We start from the raw sequence: 25,340 nt of genomic DNA, 5'->3' as shown, positions 1-25,340 counted from the left end.
CTATCAAAAGAGAAGCTGTTTGGAAAAAAAAGATAGAATTCTTATCAATGTGTAATAAATTACCTTAATGGTCAACACTTCAAAGCAAATCAGAGATTATGAAAATAATTCAAGAAGGGTTCCCACTCGGAAATTGATCATCTTCTCTGAATTTAAACATGACATAACATAAAGTAACCATTGAACATGAGTAGGTGGAGCAATGTCCCTCCATCTGAGTAACACCGCCCACCTAGCCATGAGAAATAAAAGCTAGTACATGCAAATCAGATGCTATGAAAGTTATGCCACTCTCTCCAACAATACCAAATAAAGCAGTTAAAGGATTAAGTTTAAGATTAACTTTAAAAAGTACAGAGAAAGTTTGAAATACTTCATTCCAATATTTCTCAAGACTCTGACATGACCAATGAAGTATCTCCATTGTTGCATTTATCACAATGAGGAGATACATCCTCATAAAAGTGAGGTAGTTTGACTTTGGGCGTGAGTCCTATGGACTACTATAAATTGTGGGAGAGAGCGGCGAGCACATAAAGAGAAGGTATTAACCAATTTGAAAATTGCATTTAAAGTTTCTTCAGTAATTAAAAGCAGTAGGTCCTGTTCCCAGGCTTTTTTTTAAATTTTATCTGAGGGAGCCTCTCTTATTCCCAACAACATATCACAAATACTGAATTGTTATAAAAAAGGTTGTGAATTAAAAACTGCATCAATTAAATTCTTATCAATCCTCTTAGGAAATATATGGAATTGACATCACAAAAAATCTCTAATCTGTAGATTTTTCTATCAGTGCTGGAAGCAATGAGTCTCTGAGCAAAAATCAGTTAATGTAATCTGAAACATAAATCTGTTTACACCTCCATAGATGCTGACGGACCTGCTAACAATTACAGCAGTTTCCATCTTATTTGGCTGGTTGATGAGGCTCTGGATTCACAGTTTCCATGTCCGCCGGGCCAAAGGGCTGAACACAGGCTGGACCCAAAAACCTGGCTGCTGATCGGTACGCCATGTAGTACAGTTTGGCATACATCTGTCTACACAAGCTGAGGTGCCGTGGACTGGTCATGGATACCCTCGAACTGCTGGTTGCACGAAAGCCTGGACAACATCATATAATTGGAGATGCCATGTAAACTTTTCATTTTCTTCTCAAAAGCAAAATACCTCAGAATCTGATGAAAAAGGACACAGTCCAGCGAGCATCTGTGGAAAGATTAACTGACTTGTGTTTCAGGTCACATTAACGAGTCACAGCTCTGAAACACCTCCTTTGCCCAACTTGTCTCTGCCTACCTCAGCTTGCTTATCTCTTACTGCAGATGTGTTGGGCTGTAGTTCCCATTACATATTATAGATATGTAATTCTATTTTTTGAAAGAGTATAATGAATAATTATAAAATATATATTTTCATTGATATAATTTTTCATCATCAAAAGGCATTTCTGTCCAGAGTAGCTGTTTAACCACGATCATATATAACCCAAAGTTACAGGGGTAGCAATGCCAAAGATATAATGGGCAGGTTTCCACTCAACAAGCAGTTCCAGGGTATTCTATGCACAGTCCACAGCATTACATCTGGTAGCAAAACCACACGACATGCAGCCCTCAGTCCTTTGGTCTGGGAGATACTGAGCCTGAGATCCCAGAGCCTCATCAGTCCGCCAAATTAACTGGGAAATGCTGCAATGGTCCAGCAGGCCAGTTAGCATCTGTGGACAAACAGTTCCGTTTCTCCCTCTCTCTCTCTCGAACCCGACCTTTACTTGTGCAGCAGATAAAATACTGATAATATCACAAATATCCCAGCACTGTCCGAACGTTCAATGCACATGTCTACAAGGGCTCCAAAACCAGTTTAACACATCATACTAAAGTTGCATAATTAAAAACTTCTAAAAGCTTGCTGGCCATCATTGGTGACATGTTTGCTCATTTCCTTCCTGTTACTGATGCATTGGTGTACATTTGTGCTCAGTACAATAGGTAGACTGTCTTGCCATGGTCCAACATCACATGAACCGCTCCCAAGCCTTGATCATTATGAATCTGAAAGCAGTCCCACAGGAAAATTGGCAACAGTATTTCGGAGAGTAGTGAACCCAAGAAATCTCTCCTCCCAGGGAAGTGCTGATGCATGGGTAGGGCAGCCTCATCTCTCCAGCGCTCCAAATTCAGTCCTACCTTGACTGCTTCTACCCATGCAGTGCTCTCACGTTCTCCTGTGAACATGCGGGTTTCCCCAGGGCGCTTCAATTTCCTTCCACATTTCAAAGACATGAGTCGGTAGTTTAATTGCCCCCTGTAAATTGGCTCTGGTATGCAAGTGAATGCAAGAGCCCGGGAATACGGAGAGAATGGGTGAAAGGGAAAATTAATGGGGGAATGGGATTGCTCTGTTGGTTGCCATGAAATAGCTATGTTATGATGTAGAAACCATATAGATTGGGATTCTTCACTTGCCTGCTTCATGTACGGTGAATATACATCTCAGTAATTGTAAGACTATGCTCTGCAGTAAAGCCACCATCAAAGTCTAGATATGTGGAAGAACAACTGGCAGTTCACATTTGTTCAAAGAGCACCATAAACAATTTGGCATTGGGAAGATTTTGAATAGCTAAAATTGGATATTAAATCCCAATACTTTGATCAGCATTTCTGATAACCACAGATTAGTAATGCATCTCAGTTTAGGCAAGCTCCTACAATTGACAGTTTTAGGCATTAAAGCAAAGGGCTGAGACTACAGGTGACGAGGGCTAAACGTACAGATTATTAACTTTTATTAATATTTTCCAACTCTGATGATGTTCTTTTCCAAATACTTCCTATTTGTTTTGCTTTTTTAAAAAAATTTCAGATTTCCAGGATTAATAACAGATTGTTTTTACTTCCAAGCTGGTAAAAAATGTACTGTTCAGTTAGGATTAAATTGGAAAGTGCAAGAAGAACCAGAAGATAATAGAAACAAAGATGTATGTATTACTATTAAAACGAATTTGCTGTGTGCCCTTGCCTAAGATTTGGGAGCATCACAGGGCTGAGGTGAACAGCCTTAATTAAACAGACAGAATTTGAAGGGGTGAGATTGGCAGAGCTTGAATAAGGAATTACAGCAAGGAAGAGCAGGATTTGAAATGCTTGAATATTAATATAACAGGAGGGATTTACCAAGCAGGAACTGGTGGAATAAACAAACAGTCAGAAGTGGTGTGGGGGGTGGGGGGGGGGAAAGAATAATCAGGTAGAATTAGAAAGGATGGTATTCATATTGCAGTAAGAACAAAAAAACAAGGTAGAATTGTGGGAATCACAATGCCAGAATTACTAGAATAAAGATCAGCCAGACATGAGATTAATGAGACTAAGTATTTGTGAGAGTATGGGGCATAAAAGCATATCATATGTCGTATTGACTGTCCAAATTTATTTGGTTATGAGGTTCTTACATTATTAATACATTTGATTTACATTGTGGGAATGGAAACACAGATCCATGAAAATGGTCCACTAATACAATATTAATTATATAAATAGTTTGCCGTTCTAGGTCAGGAAGTGTATGCTTATTGGTCAATAAAACCTCTAGGATGAGTATAAGCCCTTAAATTCCTTGAGGCTTAACAAAAGCAATGGAAGCATCCCAATTCAGCAGATGGTCAAAGTTGACATAAGCTTCCAACACACTGACTACATCGCTGTTTAACAAATCTTTTGTTGGAGGAGGAACAATTTGAGCCGTATGTAACTATGTAATTAAATTCAGCCAGATATAACATAGAACAGCACAGCAGAGGCCCTTCAGCCCATAATGTTGTGCTGACCTTTGTAAACCTACGTCACAACAATCTAATTTTTCCCTACCTCATACCCTTAACCCTACATCTTGTATCTGACAGGACTAGACCACCCACCACTTTAATTTAACCAAGCGAGTAGCAGAATACTTATTCCGAATGGGCAGTATCCTTTTTAACTGACCATGGTGGTCCGGATGATAATACAAAGGCCAAATTTTGGTGGGCTCCCTGAGCGAGGACTGGCAGTGCAGAGTTGGCCGTACAGCAGAATGATACCAGAGGAGGCTTAACCCTGTGAAACAGTGTCCTTCTTAATGCTCGACTTTCACGTTTGAGCTGAAAAAAAGTGGAATAACATTTGTTCGGCAAACACCTGAAATTTACACACAGGATTTTTTTAAAAATTTCCTTTAGAACTCCAGTGGAAGTCCAAGGGACAAGCAATTGCAAAGGATAAAATTAAATGAAAACCATTTGTTTCTAAGTTTTGTTGCCATGCACTATCACACGGCCTTAAAAGTTTTATTATACCAGATACATGCACGAGAGGGCAGGTTTTCCAATCCTAAATATTGACTCATCAAGGTACAGCCCTAAAAGAGAAAACTGGAAAGCTAGCATGTCACAAGAAACCATACCTTGATGGAGGGCTCACGCCCAAATCGTTATTTATGCATTTTTATCTTTGCTATATAAAAGGTTTGAGTTTTTCCAGCATTTTGCGGTTATTTTTTACAAGAATCCATCCCATTTTCAAAAAAAACTTTATTGTTTATTTGGAAATAAAAATATAAATGAATGGAATTACTCAGCAAGTTGGGCAGCAGGTAAAAGTTAATGCCTCAGCCTGATGAGAGTTTTGTGCTTTTACCCCACATACCTTGCATTCACAGGATTTTGTAATTGTAAATTTAAATGTACATTTCGATATTCAGTGCAGTAACAGGCCCTTTCGGCCCATACCGCCCAATTACACCCAATTGACCTACAACACCCCAATATGTTTTGAATGGTAGCAGGAATTTTCCAATATCTTCCTCAAACTAGTTTCACATGTCATTTTGCTTTCCACATTGGCTCAGGAGATACAAGGTTTATCTTCAATAAGCCAACAACTAAATTAAAGTCTCCAAAGGTGCTGATTCTCCCTGGGGCCGAGTTGGTATCATAGAATATACAGCATAGAAACATGCTCTTTGCCTCCCACATCCATGTTTACTCTCAAGTCTCATTCTTATCAATCACCACTTGGTCTTTTGCCTTGATGATTCAATAGTTCATCCAAGTATTTAGATATTGAGAAAAACACCTGCCTCTATTACCCCCTCATAGTTTCCTGGTTCCAACTATTCTTTGGACAAACAAAATCTTTCGTCAGTTCCATTCTAATTCTCACTAAACCTAAACACTTTATTTTAGATAACTCAGCTGTGGGGAAAAAAAATGACCTTCTATCTACCATATCAATGTCCCTGATAATTTTGTATACCTCCCTCAGGTCCTACCTCAAAGACGGGTGTAAAGGAGAATCACCAGGATGTTGACAGGACTAGAGGGCTTGAGTCATAGGGAGAGAAGTCAAATCAACCAGGGTTTTATTCTCTAGGGCATAGAAGGCTGAAGGGTGGCCTGATAAAGGTTTATAAAATCATGATGGACATGGGTAAAATGAATGCCCGCAGTCTTTTACCTCAGTGGAGATGAGATGATTCTAGAATTAGAAGACATAGGTTTATGGTGAGAGGAGAGAGATTTAAGAGGGACCTGAAGGGCAAAGTTTTCGCTCAGAGGGCAAGCTTGTGCATGGAATGAGCTGTCAAAGGAAGCAGTAGAACCAGCCTCAATTTTGATGTTCAGAAGACATTTGGATCTACAGATAGGATAGGATCAGAAGGATTATGGACAAAATGCAGGCAAATAAGACAAGCTCAGAATGCCAACATGGTTAGCATGGATGAATTGGGCCAAAGGGCCTGTTCTGTGCTATGAATCTACCCCTCAGCTTCCAGCCTATCCAGTCCTCTCAAAAATAAGACACTCCAATCTAGGCAACATTGTGGTGAACCTGCTCTAAAGCATTTCCTTTGCAATCATAGCCTTTCTAGGTTTTGGCCATCAGAACTCCATCTAGAGCCGAACCAAAGTTTCGTAAAGTTGGACTATAATCTCCTTGTTCTTTTATTCTTTCCTCTGGCTAAAGTAGCGTGTGTGTCTTCTTCACTATGTTATCTTCTTACACAAGCACACTCAGGTTCTTAAACTTATATAGGCTCCTCAATGTTCGCATAGTTTAGCACTTATCAGGATCAAATCCATTTATTATTGCTCTGTTCATTAACTATCCTACAACTATGAGAGAGTGCGAGAGAGCGCGAGAGAGCGCGAGAGAGCGCGAGAGAGCGCGAGAGAGCGCGAGAGAGCGCGAGAGAGCGCGAGAGAGCGCGAGAGAGCGCGAGAGAGAGCAGTCTGAAAAGAAAAAAAGAAAAGAATGAGAGGGAGAGAAAGGGGGGGAGAGAGAGAGAGCGAGAGACAGAGAAAGAGAGAGATTGAGAAATTGTTTCTTTGGACATTAAGCTCAGCAGTGAAAAACATTCAAATCCCAAGGATGGATGCTGTTAATTGGACAATTTTCTGCAGGTAGGATGCATTGCAGCCACTTTGGGAAAACAACAGAAAAAGTTAAGGAGAGATGTTTGTGCAAAGCTAAAAGTCCATGAGCACGAAATAGGTCTTTATCCAGAGATTCATAATTCAAAGAAACTCTTCTCCTCCCCAATATCAGTTACAGTTAGCAATGATCAACTGTCACTATTTTAGCAAAATCTAACACAATTTAAAAATTTTAACAAAATCTAAACACATCATATTTCTCCACTGTACCCACATATAATGTGGGAACTGAAAACTGGCAGCAGTTTTGTTTTGACAAGGAAAGTCTGTAATTGTAATCTTCCTCTAAACTATTGAATCATCAGTCAAATGCCCTCAGAAGAATCACTAGACGGACAATGGAAAATGTGTACCTCTTCCCTCTTTTAATGATTCTTCATCAACATTTTAAATGTTATTACAGCCACACTGCAAAAAGGGTAATTTGGAGATGTGGTCACAATCTGAGCACCAGCTTTTGCCTGGTTCCCAATTCCCTAGAAACGAGTCCACTAGCAGTAACCCCACAGCATCACAATCAATGCTTCTTGCAAGAGTGAATTTCCACACCCTTCTTATGTGAAGAGGGAGGGCAAAGGAGAGTGGGGCAGGTGGGGAGGGGGGGGGTTGCACAGAGGAGAGTGAGGGGAAGGGAGGGTTGGAGGGAGGGGCTGGAACAATACGACATCATTGGATTGCTTTTAATGCGCTTTCCATGGGTGGAGAGCGACAATAATATTCTTGAAAGATGCCCGATTTAATGGGCTTTCAGTGACCATCTGAATGCTGTTGAATCCTATTAAAGTTGGACAAAGTACAGTCTTTGCTGAATTTTCTCTCTCCTGAATAGAGCAAAATGCCTCACTTACCATGCCCAGGATCTTCACTGTTGCAGCTGCTATCGCTTCAGCAGATCTGTAGGATGCAGGGAATTTGGATACTCTCCTTGGCTGAGATGCTGAATATAAACTGCAGTCCCCAGTCTTGCTACACACACACACACACACACACAGAGAGGAAATAAACCATAAAGCCAGCCTGCAACAGTTCTATTGGAAGACTCTGAGATCACATGACAGTGCCTCGCTTGTCAAAGGGGAGTGATATAAATAGTCATTAATATGTAGAAGCATGGTGAAGGAGGGCAAGCACGCTGAGCTGCTTGAACATTACCTGCTGAAGTACTATAGGGGATGACAGATGCAATGCACTGTGGGACTCTCCCCTGCCTTGCAAAGGCATAACCCTGACAGGAAGCATCAGCGGGTAGTTGTGCACCTCACCGTCCAGACGGATTGTTTCTATTTTGCATCATGTCTGGCCTCTCCGTGAAACACCACACACCTCCATGCTGCTTCACACTGTGAAACAGGCAGCACAGCTGTCATTTGCACAGCTGGACAGGACATTCGGACTCTCTCGCATGCCAGGGGTGCACCTCTTCCCACTTTTCTGTCCTCCAGGGAAACACCTCTTACCCCCCCCCCCCACCTCCCCTGCCTTCCTGGGGGAACACCTCTTCCCTCTCCCTGCCCTCCAGTGAAATACCTCTTCTTTCCCCCATCCCATGCCCTCCTGGGGAAATACCTCTCCTCTCTCCTCCTTTCCCATTCTTCCTAGGGAACAACATTGCTCCTGAAGAATACCTCCCCTCTTCTCCTCCCCTCTCTCCTGGGAACATCTCACTCCCTCCCTCCCTCCTGGGGAATACATCACCTCCCTCCAGAAGAACGCGTCACCTCTCTCGCTGGGAACACTCTCTTCTCTCAGTCCCAGAGAAAACCTCCCCTGTCTTTGCTCACATCTGAGATACACCTCTCCTCCCTCCTTTCCAGGGAACATATATCCTCTCCGCCATCCTGGAGAGCACCACTCCTCCCCCCCTCTCAGGAACACGTCTCCTCCCCTCCCTCCCTGTGAATACCTTTCCACTACTCCTTCCTGGAGAACACCCCTTCTCCTCTCCCCTTCTCCCACACCCTGGGAAATACATTTCACCTCCCCTCATCTATACCTCCTGAGGAACACCTCACCACTCCTCCCACCCTCCCTTTTAGAGAACACCTCTCCTCCCTCCCTCATAAGAAGCACGTTTCCTCCCTCCCTCCCTCTGTCGGGGAAAACCTTTCTGTCCCTCCCTCCTTTCTGGGGATCATTTCTCCTCTCCTACCTCCATCCTAGGGGGTCACATTCCTCTCTTGCCCTCCGTCCCTTTTGTGGAACATCTCTCCTCCCTAAAACCTGGGGATCACCTTTCCTTCCTCCCTCAGGGAACTACTCTCCTACCTCTGTCCCTCCCTCCCTACCTAAGAACACCACAGTTCCCTCCTCTCGATCGACCGGAGATCACCTCGCATTCCACCCTCCCTTATTGGGTACACCTCTCTTCCCCCCCTCCCTTCTGGGGAAAAAAAATCTCCTGCCTCCCCCTTGGGAAACCCTTCTCCTTTCTTACCTCCCTCCCAGGGAACATCTCCCTTCCTCCTGTGGAATGCCTGTCCACCCTCCCCTCCTGCAGTGACAACTCCTCCCTCCCTGCTTCCCAAGAACACCTCCTCCCCTAATTTCTTCCTTCCAGGGGAATACCTCTCCCCATCCTCCTTCCCTGAAGGGGAATCCTCTCCTCCCTACAGAGAACACCTCTCATCTGCTCCCACCCTCCAGAGGAACACCTCCCTCACTCACTCTCTTGCTCCTGGGGAATACCTCTTTCCTTCCCTCCCTCAAGGGAAACACCACCCCTCCCACTATCCCTACCTGCTTTCCTCATAGGGAACATCTCTCCACCTTCCTCTGGGAATACCATTGCTCTGTCCTAGGAAACACCTATCCTCTCATCACCCTCCCATTCTCCCTCACTCCCACCTGGGGAATACCTCACCTCCCTCTTGCCAACATTCCCTATGAGGGAACACCTCCCCCTCCCTCTCTCCTGGCGAATAATACTCCACCCTCCCTCGGTGTACACCTATGCTCCCCTCCCTCCTAAGGAGCACACCTCTCTTCCCTCACTCCTGGGGAACACCCTCCCTCCCAGCGAACACCTCTCTGCTCTCTCTCCCAGGGAACTCTTCTCCTTCCTCCCTCCCTCCTGGGGAACAACTCACCTCTTACCCTCCCACCCAGGGAATACCTTTCTTCTCTCCTACCCAGGGAACACCTCTCCCCCTTCCCTTCCTCATTCCCACCCTCCTGGGAATTACCTTTTTGTCCCTCCTTTGTTCATCAGAACAACTCTGCCCCCTCCTGGTGAACACCTGTCCTGCTACTGTCTCTCCTGAGAACACCTCTCTTCCCTCCTACCTGGGACATATCTTTCCCCCTTCCCTCCCTCAGGGAACACATCTCCTACCCACCCAATCGGGGATCACCCCTCCTTCTACCCTTCTCCTGAGAAAAACCTCTCCCCTCTTCCTTCCCGGAATATCCCTCCTCCTTCCTTCCCAGGCAGCACCTCTCCTCCCTCTTTCATGCACTCCAAGGAAATATCTCTCCACTCACAATTTCCAAGGAACTCCTCTCCTCCATCCCTGCTGGCGAACACCTCTCCCACCTCCCACCCTCCCTCCTGGGGAACACCTCCCACCCTCCCTCCTGGGGAACACCTCCCACCCTCCCTCCTGGGGAACACCTCCCACCCTCCCTCCTGGGGAACACCTCCCACCCTCCCTCCTGGGGAACACCTCCCACCCTCCCTCCTGGGGAACACCTCCCACCCTCCCTCCTGGGGAACACCTCCCACCCTCCCTCCTGGGGAACACCTCCCACCCTCCCTCCTGGGGAACACCTCCCACCCTCCCTCCTGGGGAACACCTCCCACCCTCCCTCCTGGGGAACACCTCCCACCCTCCCTCCTGGGGAACACCTCCCACCCTCCCTCCTGGGGAACACCTCCCACCCTCCCTCCTGGGGAACACCTCCCACCCTCCCTCCTGGGGAACACCTCCCACCCTCCCTCCTGGGGAACACCTCTCCCACCTCCCACCCTGCCTAATGGGGAATACCTCTCTCACCTCCCACCCTCCCTCCTGGGGAGCACCTCCCACCCTCCCTCGTGGGGAACACCTCTCCCACCTCTCACCCTCCCTAATGGGGAATACCTCTCCCACCTACCACCCTTCCTCCTGGAAAACACCTCTCACGCCTCCCACCCTAATGGGGAACACCTCTCCCCCTCCCTTCATCATGGGGAACACCTCTCCCCCTCCCTCCATCATGGGGAACACCTCTTCCTCCCCCCCCACCCCTTCCATCATGAGGAACACCTCTCCTTCCTGGGGATTATCCTTCCTCTCATCTTCCCATTCAATAATTCTTATCCTTCCCCCCACCAACCCCCAGTGAAAAGTGAAAACTACGCTGTTCTTTTCTAATAGTCCACCCAATGGTAGTTGTAATATTCATTATTCATAAGAGAAGTCTATAGATTTCTGGTTTGCAGGGAATAAAATCAAGTGAGAATAATAGTAAAACCAGTGGGGAGGTAGAAGTCAGCCATGACGGATGAGTGACAGACCTCATTTGAAGGGTGGGCTGGTCAATTTCTTCACCTCCTTCTTACATTGTTAGATTCAGATGCTCAAACTGAAACCAACAAAATAACGGCGCACCAAGTAGACCTCTCACGCTGGGGAAAAGACTGATTATTTACCTTTATCGATGCTCCTCTTCATTTTATAAACTCCTATAAAAAGATCTCTCCTATACACAGGGTATAAATGCTTCAGCCCATCCGACCTTTCCCTATAGTTCAAGCCCAACAGTACTCCATTACATTCATGCAAATCTTTCCTGCAACCTTTCCAGCTTAATGATGTTTCTTATTGCTGTATAGACCAGAATGGCAAATGATACTCCAGGTGCCATCTCACCAACCTCCTGTACAGTTGTAGCATGATGTCCCAGATCCTGTACTCCGTGCCCTGAGCAACAATGAAGGCATGCGTGCCAAATGCCATCTTCACCATAAAAGTGCTGAAGTAATTAGCAGGACTAAACTGGACAAATCTTCAGGATTTAACACTCTGCACTCCAAGAACAGAGAATAACTGGAGAGATATTCAGCAGTTTTTATTAACAATGATTTTCAAAAAGCGCCCCAGATTTGGGAACAGGCTCAGCAGATTAGATTGAATGGAAAAGAAGCAAGAGAAGATACAGGGATCCGTTGACTAGTCAACCTGCTGTCAGCAAATGCTGAAACCATACAAACACCACTCAAGCATGTTCCATCTTTGAAGAAGATCATCATTCATCTGATTCTAATCTCAACTCATTATTCCCACCTAGCTCAATAAGCGTTTGCTCTCTTAACAAGAACCTATCTCTGTCTTAAAAGCATTCAAAAAAATGTGTCGCCCACTCTCCAAGATAAATAATTCTGTCCTCTTATTTTTAAACAGTGAACCCTGGTTCCAGATTCTACCATAATATTAAACATTCTCTACACATCCACCCTTCCTCGACAACTCGGTGTTGAATATTTCAAACAAGTCCCTTCTAATTTTTTTTTCCAAAATCTAGCAGAAACCTAAAATGCCCAGCATTTTCTCACAAGGCAAGCTGCTCGTTCTAGGTAGCAGTCGAACCAAATCTTCTCTGAACAGCTTACAACATCTTAACATCCTTAACAACCCTGCATTCAATGCACCAGATGTGGTTTTACCAACACCTCGAAGCAGAACCTCTCAATAATTTGTCCAATCCCCAAGCAATAAACAATAATATTCCATTAGCTTCCCTTATAACTTCCTATATCTGCTTTTGCTTTCTGTAAAAATCATACACTTGAACTCCTAATAACTACATCTCGGTGCTATGTTGTCTCCCACCTTGGAACATAAGCTTCTCTATATTTTTAAAAGATTTTCTGCCATCCAGTTCACCGAAAACAGTGACAAGGAGGTGCCTGGAGCAGCGCCCCCCCGCCCCACCCCCCCACCCAGGGGCACTCCCATGAACTTCCACAGCACTGCACCCCTGTCATCCAGTAAAGAAATATCCTAATCAGTTTCTTGTTATCTATAAAGACAGTTAAAAAAAACACTTAGAAAATCCATCATAGAAAATTAATGGTGTTTAATCAAAGGAAGAAGTTTGGAATGTTTTGATCTTCAAAATCCATTTTTTAAGTTACCAGAGAAAAGCTCAAAGGATTGTCACATAAATAAGGTAAACAAGGATGATAGATTGATTAAAGGCTAGAGAAGTTTAGAAATAAATGTATTGGTTTCAAGTTGTCAGACATTATAAGTACTGGGTGATCAGCAGGTGGAATATAATCTGCAATAGTGCAAGGTTAAGCTCTTTAAAGAGAAAACATTTTAAAAAAATCTATTGATGCTGAGGAACTTAAAGGGCCCATTAATACTGGGAGGGATAAGAGACACAATGGAGCTACAGTGATCATTTGGAAGACAAATAATGTATAAGCTTTAATTGCAAGGAATGCAAGAATAAAGAAATCATTCCAAGATGGTACAAGGCCTTTGTGAGACCTGTTTGGGCACCATTTGCAGTTGCTGTCTCCAACCTAAATATGTATCTACCTACATCCATGATATTTTACATCACTTGAACCACTTTCAGTTCCTTGAACTTGACCACCTCATCTTTACCATGGACATCCAATCCATTCTCCACCATTCCAAATACCTCAAAGGTCCAACCAATTCCCTTCCACCACCACCCTCCTGCGCTGGCAGAACTTGCCCTCACCATCATTTACTTCTCCTTCGCCTCATCCCACTTTCTCCAAGTCAAAGGCTTGCTTTTTGTTGCCTGGCTTTTTGTTGGCTATGTGGAACAATCCATGCTACAAGCTTACACAGACAAGGCCCCTCAACTCTTCCTCTGATTCACTGATAAAAACATTGGTGATACCTCATGCTGAGCTCGTTGACTTTATCCACTTTGCTGCCAACTTCCACCCTAACCTCAAATTCACTTGGCCCATCTCTAGCAACATTACCCCCTTTCTCAACAGACATTTTCATCAAACCCACCGACTCCTACAACTACATCTCTTCGTGCCATGTCCCCTGGACGGATTCCATTTATTTCTCGCAATTCTTCCAACTTCATCATTTCTGCTCCCAGATGAGATCTTCTATGCGAGATCATCCTAGATTACCTCATTCTTCATAAAACAAAATCATGGCTTGCCCTCTACTACCATCAACTCAGCCCTAACTTGCTTATCCTACATTACCCGCACACCTGCTCTGGCCACTTTGCCCCCACAGACAACAAGGACAAAGTTCCCCACCAGCCTCTGGACCCAACATATCCTCCGTCATTTCTACCACCTATTTCGTGATTCCCACCACCAGACGCATCTTCCCTTCTCCTCCCCTCTCCACCTTCCACGTGGACTGCTCTTCCGTGACTCCGTCAACAACACCTCCCTTCCCACCAGTCACTTCCTTGGCACAAGGAATACACCCACACCTCCTCCCTCACCACCACTGAGGGGCCCAAAAGGTCTTTCAAGATGGAGTAACACTTATAAACATGCATGGGCCATCTACTGTATCCTGTTGTGGTCTCTTCTCCATTGGAGAGACTGGATGCAGACTGGGTGATCACTTTGTTAAGCATCTTCACTCAGTCCATCTCCTATGTCAGTTCTCCACCCCAGTCCTTTGCTGACATGTCTGTCCACAGCCTCAAGCGTTTGCCAATCTAACACCACCCACAAATTGGAGTAACAACTGCATATTCAGTCTGGTTTCTGATGGTCCCTCCCTCCTCTTCTTCACCCTATCCTTATGTCTCCTTTCCTCCATCTCTGTATTCACAGAGTCTCCTCTGCCCCGATCAACTCTCACCTTTCCATTTTTGTACTCCTCCCCTTGCTCTTTCTTCCCTCACCCCCCACCCCCTGTGTTTTATTCAGATACCTGTCTGCATTTTGCCCGAAACCTGGAGGGGCTTAAACCTGAAACATTGATTATATATCTTTATCTCCTATTGATGATTTGGGACCTGATGAGTTCCTCCAGCATTTTGTGCTTTTACTACAATTACAGAGTCTGAAGACTTCTGTGTTTCACTCTAATCCCAATGAGTCCATGTCCCATCTTCTCCAAAAACCATCTGATCTCCTGCCTCAGTGACTACCGATCACTGGTACTCACATCCACAGGGATAAAGTGCTTTGAAAGGGTGACGTTGAAGCACATCAGCTCCTGATTGGGTTATGACATGGATTTGTTCCAATTTGCATACTGCAGCAACAGGTCCAGGGCAGATGCTATCTTGCTGGCTCTACACAAATCCCCGGAGCACCTGGACAGCAAAGACATCAGGATGCTCTTAATCAACTACAGTTCGGCATTCAACACCATTATCCCTTCAAAACTGATCAGCAAATTCCAAGACCCGGGAGTTAACACCCTACTGTGTAATTGGATCCTGGATTTCCTCACCTCCAGACCACATCAGTGAGGAATTTTAAGAACATCTCCCTCACAATCTCCATCAGCATGGGAGCACCACAGGACTACGCTCTTGGCCCACTGCTCTACTTGCTTTAAACCTCTGACTGTGTGACTTGGTGCAACAATAACAGCTTCTACAAATTTGCTGACGATACCATGTTAGTGAGTTGTACAAAAGGGGGCAATGAGTCAGCTTACAGGAGGAAGATTGAAAACTTGACTGAAGTGTGGACTAACAACAATCTTGCACTCAATGTCCCCATAACCAAGAAGCTGATTGTGGACTTCAAGAGGGGAAAACCATATGTGTATAATCCCGTGATCATTGGGGGATCAGAGGTGGAGAAAATTAGCAAATTTAAATTCCTGGGAGTCACTATTTCAGAGGATCTTTCATGGACCCAACACGTAAATGTCACTGCAAAGAAACCAAGTCAGCATCTCTACTTTCTTGGAGTTTGTTGAGGTTTGGTATGACACTGAAAACCTTGGAAAACTTCTGCAGATGTGTAGTGGAAAGTGTGCTGACCGGCTGCATCACTGCCTGGCATGGGGACACCACTACCTTGGAGCAGAAAGCTCTGCATAAGATAATGGACACAGGCCAGTAGGTTACAAGCAAAACTCTCCCCACCATCGAGAAAATCTGCATGAATGTTGCCATTGGAGAACAGCAGCAATCATCAAGGATCCACACCACCCAGGACATGCTCCGTTCTCGCTGCTGCCATCAGGAAAGAAGGTACCACGAGACTCGTACCACGAGGTTCAGGAACAGTTGCTACCCCTCCACCATCTGACTCCTCAACAATCTTTATTTCCTAGTTTACATTTCTTCCTTTTGTATACATATACTGTATTTTCTTGAGTACAGTTTTAAAAAAATAGTAAGTAGAAATTCTGCTTGGTCCGCAGGAAAAAGAATCTCAGGGTGGTATGTGATGTCATATGTGTACTCTGACAATAAATCTAAACTTTGGATTTTGAAAAAAAAATCTAGGCCACTCTTTTCAGTTGAAATGATCTTCTGGACTATTCCATTTCCTTAAATGATGACATTTAGTGGGAATTTTGCTTCAGTAGGCATCAAACAATTATAAAAGACAGTTTCCATCCAGCACTCAGTATCTTTGACCCACTATCATCAAGGAGCAAGAACAGAAGCATCAAAATCAGAATTTCCAGACTGAGAAATAGCTTTTTCCCGCCGCAGAATGTGAGATCGATGAACAATATCCTATAACGGAGTAAAGCATCGCAAAGCATTTCTATACTGACGTTCTATGTAATTACTAAGTACTGTGTATATGTGTTCACGGTGATCCAGATAAATACTGTTTCGTTGACTATAATTTTGTGACAACACTTAACAAAGATCAGAATATTCTGCATACCACAGCAAAAATACTGAGAACATCAATTCCTCATTGTAAACCTTAAAGACAAAAAGATTTTCAAAATAACCCTCTCAAAGTGATTATCCACATTTACATAACAAAACCTCACAAAAGAGTTGATTTGCTAGGTTTTTAAAAAAAAGATACAAATATTATATAAAGCACTGCTATAAAAACCAAGCACCAACCAATGCACAATGCAAGCAGTATTATATCCACGGCAGTTAACATGACCTTGATGCACAATGGCATCAGCAGATGGTAGAAGAAAGCAGCCCACAGACCTCCCTCAGCTGCAATACCATTGCCACCAAGCTGAATCCATTCAGACAAACAAAGATATTACATCTCCAGCATCAGCAAAATAACAGCTGAGGATTCATCTACCAGGTAGCTATCAGAGCCTTCTGAGCACTGTAATCTCATTGGGTTAAATACTGTGTGGGATCTATGTAAGTGCTTATTGCCAGCATTTCAGGCCCATACAGATTTACACTCTTCAGAAAGGGATTACACAAAGCATTAATGTCGATAGTGAAACCAAATGGTACATATAGCTCAAGTAATTAATTACATAGCCTTACCCTTTGAAATTTAAAAAAAATCCAAAGGCAAACTGGTTGACAAGCAAATTTTACAGAGAATATATTCCATAAATGGAAGGGAAACCTTTCAAATTTGAACTGGAATCTGAAAAGTTATGAGAGAAACAAACAGCTGATAGAAATAAATATGTTTCTTTCCGATGCTTTTTACCTCACAACAGTTGTTAGGTTCCAATTTATGAATAAACCAATCACCGTGCACCACGCGATAGCCCCGTGCCTGTTGTGCAACACAAGTCAAACAATATTTGGGTTTGAGCTGAAAAATGGCAAGTAACATGCACACCCATACAAATTCCATACAATGGTCATCTGGAAGAGAAGGAAGTTTGACCTGTTCCGATTAGTCTGTAAGATCCATGTCGATGCACTCACAATTCGCCAGCGGCTATACTTCTATGAGGTGTTTGAGGAGATTCGGTACGTCACTCAAGACTCTCAAAAACCTCTACCGGTGGACCGTGGAGAGTATTCTGGCTGGTTGCATCACTGCCTGGTACAAAGGTGCCAACTCTCAGGCCAAGAATAAACTCCAGAAGATTGTTCACTCGGTCTGCGACATCACAGGCACCAGATTTCACTCCTTTGAGGATATTACAAGAGGTGGTGTCTTAAGAAAGCAGCCTCTGCAACTTTAATATTAGATCTAAACTTAAATAAGACATGACATCATGTGACCATTGAATGTGAGTGGGTGAAATGTTATCTTTCCACTTCATCAAAATTGCTCGTCTGGCTATCAATGAAGCAAAAGCTAGGATTCTCTTCTGGGTCGAGGACAGAGATAGATCCTCTTCTAGAGAAGAGTCATCAAAGGGCATGGTTCTAATTTAGTCTTAAGAATCGTTGATAAAGTTTGGAAAAGATCTTCCCAAAAATGTTCCAAGTTCGGACTACCTCAAAATATACGAATCAATGAAGCTTCAAAATCAGCACTTGTCATAGAACCCACATCATCACAATTCTCCCCCAAGGGAGCTAGATGTCATGGTGCTTCATCTATTCAAAGACCAGCAGCTGATTTGGACTGTTGAGGTACACTGTGGAAAGTGAGCTGTCTGCTCAAGGGATGCCAGCATTTGCAATCCCCTACTACCTCTACGACAGTACCTTTGTTTATAGCAAGACAATGCACCATTCAGCAGCAAGCATGGTGCTGGGGGAACTCGGGGGTCGAACAGCATCTGTTTGAGAGAAAGAAGTCAACATTTTGGGCCGGAATTCTTCATCAAGATCCACGAAGGGCTCCAGCCCAAAACATTAACATTTCTTTTTTTTTCTATTGATAAAAAGACCATTGAGCAGAAATAGGCCATTCAGCCCATTGTCTTCCCTGCTATTCAGTCATGATCTGATCCATTTTCCCACTCAGCCCCACTACCTAGCCTTCTCCACAAACCTTTGATTCCCTGGCTAATCATAGCATCAGGTCTAATGCTGCCATGCCTCCTGAGTTCTTCCAGCAGATCGTTGTTGCTGGCTCGAAGGGTCGAATGACCTACTCCTGCTCCTATCTTCTATGTTTCTATTCCAATGTCTGTCTCCAATGTACTATGCAGAGTGGTTCTGAACAATTAAATACAGAACAGTCTAGCTTGTTCACATCCCATCAATAAATAAAGAAAATGAAAATTCCCCAACCTATCTCAATCCCAGTATCGCTTAATTACCATATATTTTGGCATATGTGAAGCCATGAAACCCAAAAAAAATCTCTCAAAAAATAGGGGTCAACTTATATGCTAGATATACTTTAGAGACCTTAAATTCAGCTCAAAATCCAATCCACGCCAATTCTGCATACATGTCAACCTGGGAAAAAAAACAATTTGGCATATAAATCGACCCCAATAAAAAACCCCAACTGCAACAGATTTTCATTGAGATTTTTATTGAAAACAACAACACAATTAGAACACTTCAAAATCACTCTCAATATCATCATCTGAAGCAAAGATGGTGGGAAGCACATCCACACTCTCACTGTTTAAACAATCATATGGGTCCCAGTCTGTATCTGATGAGATGGATTCAGCTTCGTCATCAGTGTCCCACAATAAATCATTCTCCATGCCGTCAGTTTCCCAAGAGATAACATACTTTCTGAGCAATTTTATCACAGACTCTATTAACTTTGTCCCATTCCTTGAGCATGAAGTTACACAGCACATCAGTGATGCAGCTCGCATTGCCCCACCTTTTGTAAACTACTTTTCTGCACTTGACATCCATGTATTCCATTCCTCGTGCACATAGTCTTTGAATGGCTGGTTCAAGCAAAGATCAAGAAGTTGCAATAGACATCAAACTGCCATGTAGTACTAATCTACTTTTAATGTTCTTAGTTAAGTGGTAATGAACCATATCCCAGACCAGCAAACTCCGTTCTTTTCATAAACCACCTGGTCACCTGTTCCACACATGGTCTATCCATAATTATATATGGTATATGGTATCATTCTTGAATACAAAAAAAAATTCCAATTCACATTCATATTCAATTCATTGGTCACCCGGCTATCATTCAAAAGAAAGACCATTGGTAGTGAAGTCATGATGGGATCACCAATATTCCCTGCTCTATTCCCATATCCATTGATTCCCTTCCTGTTCAGAAATCTATCTGAAGAGTAAGGAAATCAATCTGTATCCTTAAACGAAAACAACAGAACCTCCACAGTCCTGTCATAAAGAGAACTTCAAAGATTCACCACCCACTGTGAAAAGAGATCCCTCTTGTCTCAGCCACAAACAGGATTTTTATTTTGAGAATTTTTGTTTTTATCGTCAAATTTACATCTTTTTTTTTAAACACACATTACTTTTCTATCAGTAACATTTGTCTACGCCACATTGTGCAGATCATCTGAATCAAAACAATAGGCCACCAGTGGTCAACAAATCACAGGATGAGAAATGCTGCTCTAAACTTTCCCATGTCCCTGGCTATCAATATTTTTAAAAAAAATATACAATTGTAACCACCTCTGGCAGTTTGTTCCATCTCCACAGCACCCGCTATGCGAAAAGGTTGCCCCTCAGACCCTGTAAAATCTCTGCCACCCCCACACACTCTCTCCCCCTCACCATGTAATCAGCTAAGTATTCAGAGTCCACGCACTTCCATGCTTGCCTTTGGCTTTTGCTAACCTGCTCATCCACTTAAAATGACTTCAGAGAGCATCCTCATTTACAGAGGTGCACTTGTGGCTTCAATCAGAAAATTAGCTCGAGTCTGAGATAAATGTAATGAAATAAACATAATGGTTGGTGTTTGCTGATATAGCAAAATCACGATAAATAAACAGCACTGTAATGTAGTGATTCATTACATCACTGGACAAAGTAATTACAATGTATATTTTATCTGATCATTTATCGCACCTCATGATTTTTTTATTCAATGATTTCAACATATTTAGTTGATCTTTCCATTAAAAAATTACAGAGGATTCATTCTCAAAGATTTATAACAGAACAAAAAGTGCTGAGAAAAAAATGGAAAAGCACATTTCCCAACTTTTTTTTTAAAGAAATACCAACATCACTCTGCTACCATCGGGGAAAAGGTACAGGAGCCTAACGAGAGGCCTCAGTGGCACAAGGACAGTTTATTCCCCGCTGCCGCCAGGTTCCTGAATGACCAAAGATTTACTTTTCAAGCACTATTATTTTAATTTTTTTATAGTAACGTTTGGAACCGGCTCTGCTGCAAAATTTCGTGACTTGTTCTGCTACAGCTCTGTATTTTTTTTTCATTCAGCTCACCTGTGGCTTAAGAACTGGAAAACAGATTGTTGCAAGATCATTATAAATATTAAATTATGAGGAATGTCTTCCAGCAAATATCTTTTTTTATTATTTCTGTCAAATGGAGCTCTTGCTCAGCACCAAAGTCCAGGTTAGCGTGCACTGCAATGTTTGAAATGGACCCCCCCCTCCACCTTTTTTTCTTGGTGGTGGTGGTGGGACGTTGCAGCTTCACAATCAGGGTGAAACACGGAAGTCTGCAGACTGTAGCAAGTCAGCGGGTCTCGCAGCATCCGTGGGAGCTAAACGAGACAACTGGCGTTTCGGGACCTTTTCTACCTTGAAGGAGGACTCCGGCAAAACCCCGGTTATATGGAGAGGGTTCATCTCCTACGAATGGTGAGAGACCTCAAGCATTTCTGAGTTTTCGCCCCGATTCAGTCGCCCTGTGGATTCCGACACCCTCTGAATAGGCACGCGTGGTGCCGGGGAAACGCAGGCGATGTTGTGAGCTTGGTCGGGTCAAGGTGGGAGCTGCTTGGACACCTGTCCTTAAGGCCGTTTTCCCACCTCCCTCCCCTCCAGGCCGTTTTCCCACCTCCCTCCCCTCCAGCCCGTTTTCCCACCTCCCCCCCCACCAGCCCGTTTTCTCACCTCCCCCCCTCCAGCCCGTTTTCCCACCTCCCCCCCTCCAGCCCGTTTTCTCACCTCCCCCCCTCCAGCCCGTTTTCCCACCTCCCCCCCTCCAGCCCGTTTTCCCACCTCCCTCCCCTCCAGCCCGTTTTCCCACCTCCCTCCCCTCCAGCCCGTTTTCCCACCTCCCTCCCCTCCAGCCCGTTTTCCCACCTCCCTCCCCTCCAGCCCGTTTTCCCACCTCCCCCCCTCCAGCCCGTTTCCCCACCTCCCTCCCCTCCAGCCCGTTTTCCCACCTCCCTCCCCTCCAGCCCGTTTTCCGCTCCCCCCTCCAGCCCGTTTTCCGCTCCCCCCTCCAGCCCGTTTTCCCACCTCCCTCCCCTCCAGCCCGTTTTCCCACCTCCCCCCCTCCAGCCCGTTTTCCCACCCCCCCTCCGCCGTTGTCCCACCTCCCCCCCCCTCCAGGCCGTTGTCCCACCTCCCCCCCCTCCAGCCCCACCTCCCTCCCCTCCGGGCCGTTTTCCGCTCCGCCCCTCCAGGCCGTTTTCCGCTCCCCCCCTCCAGCCCGTTGTCCCACCTCCCTCCCCTCCAGCCCGTTGTCCCACCTCCCTCCCCTCCAGCCCGTTGTCCCACCTCCCTCCCCTCCAGCCCGTTGTCCCACCTCCCCCCCCCCTCCAGCCCGTTGTCCCACCTCCCCCCCCCCTCCAGCCCGTTGTCCCACCTCCAGCCCGTTGTCCCACCTCCCTCCCCTCCAGCCCGTTGTCCCATCTCCCCCCCCCCCCCCCCCCTCTAACGCTGCAATAATATTCAGGGGTGGGATTTCCGCCTGACCTTGGAGTAATAACAACCTCCGTCACTCGCCAACAAAAGAAACCAGTTGGGAAGCTGGCCCTTACCTCGCAATCTGGGACGTCCGATCACAGAGAGCAGGCGGCGACCGGTGGAGATGGAAGGTGCAATCGGGCGGAGCGTCGGCCAAGCAGGAGAGAGAAGAAAGAGCTGTTGAAGCGGCGTGTTCGCTGGACGTTAGGGGAGCAGGGCCAAGTGTGCGGGGACTTACCCATACTCAGCAACGCCTTCTGCAACACCTCGTCGCTCATCTTCTTCCCCCACCTCCGAGCTCGCCTCCCCCGCCCTTCTGCTGGCCCGGACAATATTCTCAGCTCCGAGTGAAACCCCGGCTTTAACGCCCGGGAGGAGGCGGCTTTCTTGCCCATAGCCGGCCCTCATCACAAAGGGCAGGGCATCTCGCCACAATGTGGGGGGCCAGGGAGCTGCCCCTCCTTGGACTCGCTCACTGGCCGCAGTGGGCGCGGGCACCACGTGAAGGTGGATCTCACCACCGCGGGGTTAATATTCACAGTTGAACAGCCACCTGCAAGTTAGGAGGTCAAACCCAAGCCCTGAGATATTGGTGAGACGGTCCGGGTTTCACCTGTTTTTTGGTGAGCAGTGTTAGATTCCTGGCGCAAGATTGGTTTAATAAAAGTTTGAAACGGAGTTTGAGCAAGTTTGCACTCTTCAACGGAATAGTTCGTCACTTAAATCAAAGGGAGAGACATTACCTCTTAAAGATACCCCCATCCCCAATAGTACAGATTCTATCACCAATGTCTTTATTGTTGTGTCGGATTATTGTGATTGGCTGAGAGTGTAACCACACCTACTGGCAGGTCTTAAAGGGTTGCTCCGAGCCAGACCAGGTCATTCTGGACTGGAAGATTGGAGCGTATCACCAGTCCACAATGACCTGGTCTGGCTATGAGCAACTCTTTAAGACCTGCCAGTTGGCGTGGCTACGCTCTAAACCAATCACAATCATCCTACACTACAATCTATGCATATACACATTGGTGATAGAATCTGAACTATCTCTCCCCCCCCCCCCCCCCCCCCAGCAAGACATGGAGAGAGAGGGAGCTGGGGATCCTGGATTTGATTAAAGCACTGAAATCTTCATCTGTGGGATACGTGCAGGGGAGGGGAGCCTGTGGAACTGGGGCAGAGGGACGGGGTGCAGGAGACCCGCACAAGAAGAAGTCCATGGGAATTTGCTCAAGTGGCCTCCTCTGGAAGTGAGAATTGTTGCACACAATTATGACCTTACAAGGTCACCACTGGAAATGCTGCTTTATCCCAGAGACACACGCAAAATCAGAATATTACTCCACCCGCAGCTTTCACACATCTCCCCATTCCATCCCACACACACACACACAGGTAATAACAAAATCAGCCCCCATTTTGGCCAAAATGCAGATGAATAGAAGGGGAGATGGTGCGTCATTGCACAGGAAAAGGGCCTGTGGAGGACGGTATCTCACTGACCACCTGAGTTTCTCCAGCATTATGTTCTTACTTCATCAAAAGCGATTATCCTCTTTTGAGGGTTGAGAGATTCCACAGTCCTAATGCACTCATGGTGGGGAATCATTATGAAATCCATCAGCTATGCTCATCGAGGCTGTGGCATTCACTCTGAATTCCAGACATCTCGGGTATATGTCTTCATTGCACCTGGATTCCCAGCTCCCTCTCTCTCCATGTCTTGCTGGGGGGTGGGGAGGGGGGGATGTGATAGTTCAGATTCTATCACCAATGTGTATATGTATAGATTGTATATGTCTTCATTGCACCTGGATCCCCAGCTCCCTTTCTCTCTATCTCTTGCTGGGGGGGGGGGGGGGGGGGGGGGCGGGGGAGGGAGGTGTGTGAGGTGTGCGATAGTTCAGATTCTATCACCAATGTGTATATGTTTAGATTGTTGTGTAGGATGATTGTAATTGGCTGAGAGCGTAGCCACACCTACTGGCAGGTCTTAAAGGGTTGCTCCTAGCCAGACCAGGTCATTGTGGACTGGTCGACCTACATGTGATAATCTCCAGATAGTAAAAACCTGGGTTTGGATTAACAAGCCTTTAACTCAACAAAGATTGATTCCCTATTTAATTGGATTCTGTGGCTCACAATGGAAGGTGACAAGAGTTGTACTGAGAAGCCTAATACACATTGTAATATGTGCAGCATCTCAGTTTGAAAAGAAGTGCTGCATTTAGTGAAATGGTTGGTCATGGATTATAAGGCAAGTATAAGCAGGTGGAAATATCCACAGTTTTTGCAATGCCACTGTGATCCAAATTCGAAGAAGAGATTTTTTTTTTGTATTGGTGCAGCACAGCATGGTCAAATTTAGTATAATATCTTTATCTGATTTTGCTTTACCAAGGCTCAAATTGTGAAGGTTTCAAGGAAATAGTGCCATCCAGGCCCGTGACGCAGCAGTGATCCCCATCATGGTCCGTGACGCAGCAGTGATACGCACCCTGGTCCGTGACTCAATAATGATACCCACCCTGGTCCGTGACGCAGCAGTCATCCCCATCTGGGTCCGTGACACAGCAGTCATCCCATCCTGGCCTGTTACGCAGTAGTCATCCCCACCCTGGCCCGTGACACATCAGTCATCCCTATCATGGTCCGTGACGCAGCAGCCATCCCCATCCGGGCTCGTGACACATCAGTCATCCCTATCATGGTCCGTGACACAGTAGTCATCCCCACCCTGGCACGTGACACATCAGTCATCCCTATCATGGTCCGTGACGCAGCAGTCATCCCCATCCGGGCCCGTGACACAGCAGTCATCCCCATCCGGGCCCGTGACACAGCAGTCATCCCCATCCGGGCCCGTGACGCAGCAGTCTTCCCCACCCTGGCCCGTGACACATCAGTCATCCCTATCATGGTCCGTGACGCAGCAGTAATCCCCATCCGGGCCCGTGACACAGCAGTCATCCCCATCCGGGCCCGTGACACAGCAGTCATCCCCATCCGGGCCCGTGACGCAGCAGTCATCTCCATCCGGGCCCGTGACGCAGCAGTCATCCCCACCCTGGCCCGTGACACATCAGTCATCCCCACCCTGGTCCATGACACAGCAGTCATCCCCGTCCGGGTCCGTGACGCAGCAGTGATCCCCGTCCGGGTCCGTGACGCAGCAGTGATCCCCGTCCGGGCCCGTGACACATCAGTCATCCCCACCCTGGTCCAT

At 45.6% G+C, this 25,340-nt stretch overlaps 1 protein-coding gene across 8 annotated transcripts in view; it reads right to left on the bottom strand.

Moving 5' to 3' along the window:
- The window catches only part of LOC138749722 (septin-4-like), a 98,840-nt gene extending 76,232 nt beyond the window's left edge, over nucleotides 1-22,608 (bottom strand). For 2 of the 8 annotated variants that reach the window (XM_069911484.1, XM_069911486.1), the window contains exon 1: nucleotides 22,186-22,608. Coding sequence is in view for 2 of the 8 variants with exons in the window: in XM_069911487.1 (XP_069767588.1) it covers nucleotides 7,333-7,335 (3 nt within the window). In the remaining 6 variants the exon portion in view is untranslated. Of the gene's footprint in view, nucleotides 1-7,332; nucleotides 7,451-20,056; nucleotides 20,160-22,185 lie in introns of those variants that run through there. The other 6 variants (XM_069911487.1, XM_069911491.1, XR_011348844.1 and 3 more) reach the window with 6 other exon arrangements.
- Nucleotides 22,609-25,340: the final 2,732 nt, after the last annotated feature.

This window comes from Narcine bancroftii, chromosome 14, assembly GCF_036971445.1.
Source record: "Narcine bancroftii isolate sNarBan1 chromosome 14, sNarBan1.hap1, whole genome shotgun sequence".
Classification (NCBI taxonomy): Eukaryota; Metazoa; Chordata; class Chondrichthyes; order Torpediniformes; family Narcinidae; genus Narcine; species Narcine bancroftii.
This window is presented reverse-complemented; position numbering and strand designations above follow the sequence as displayed.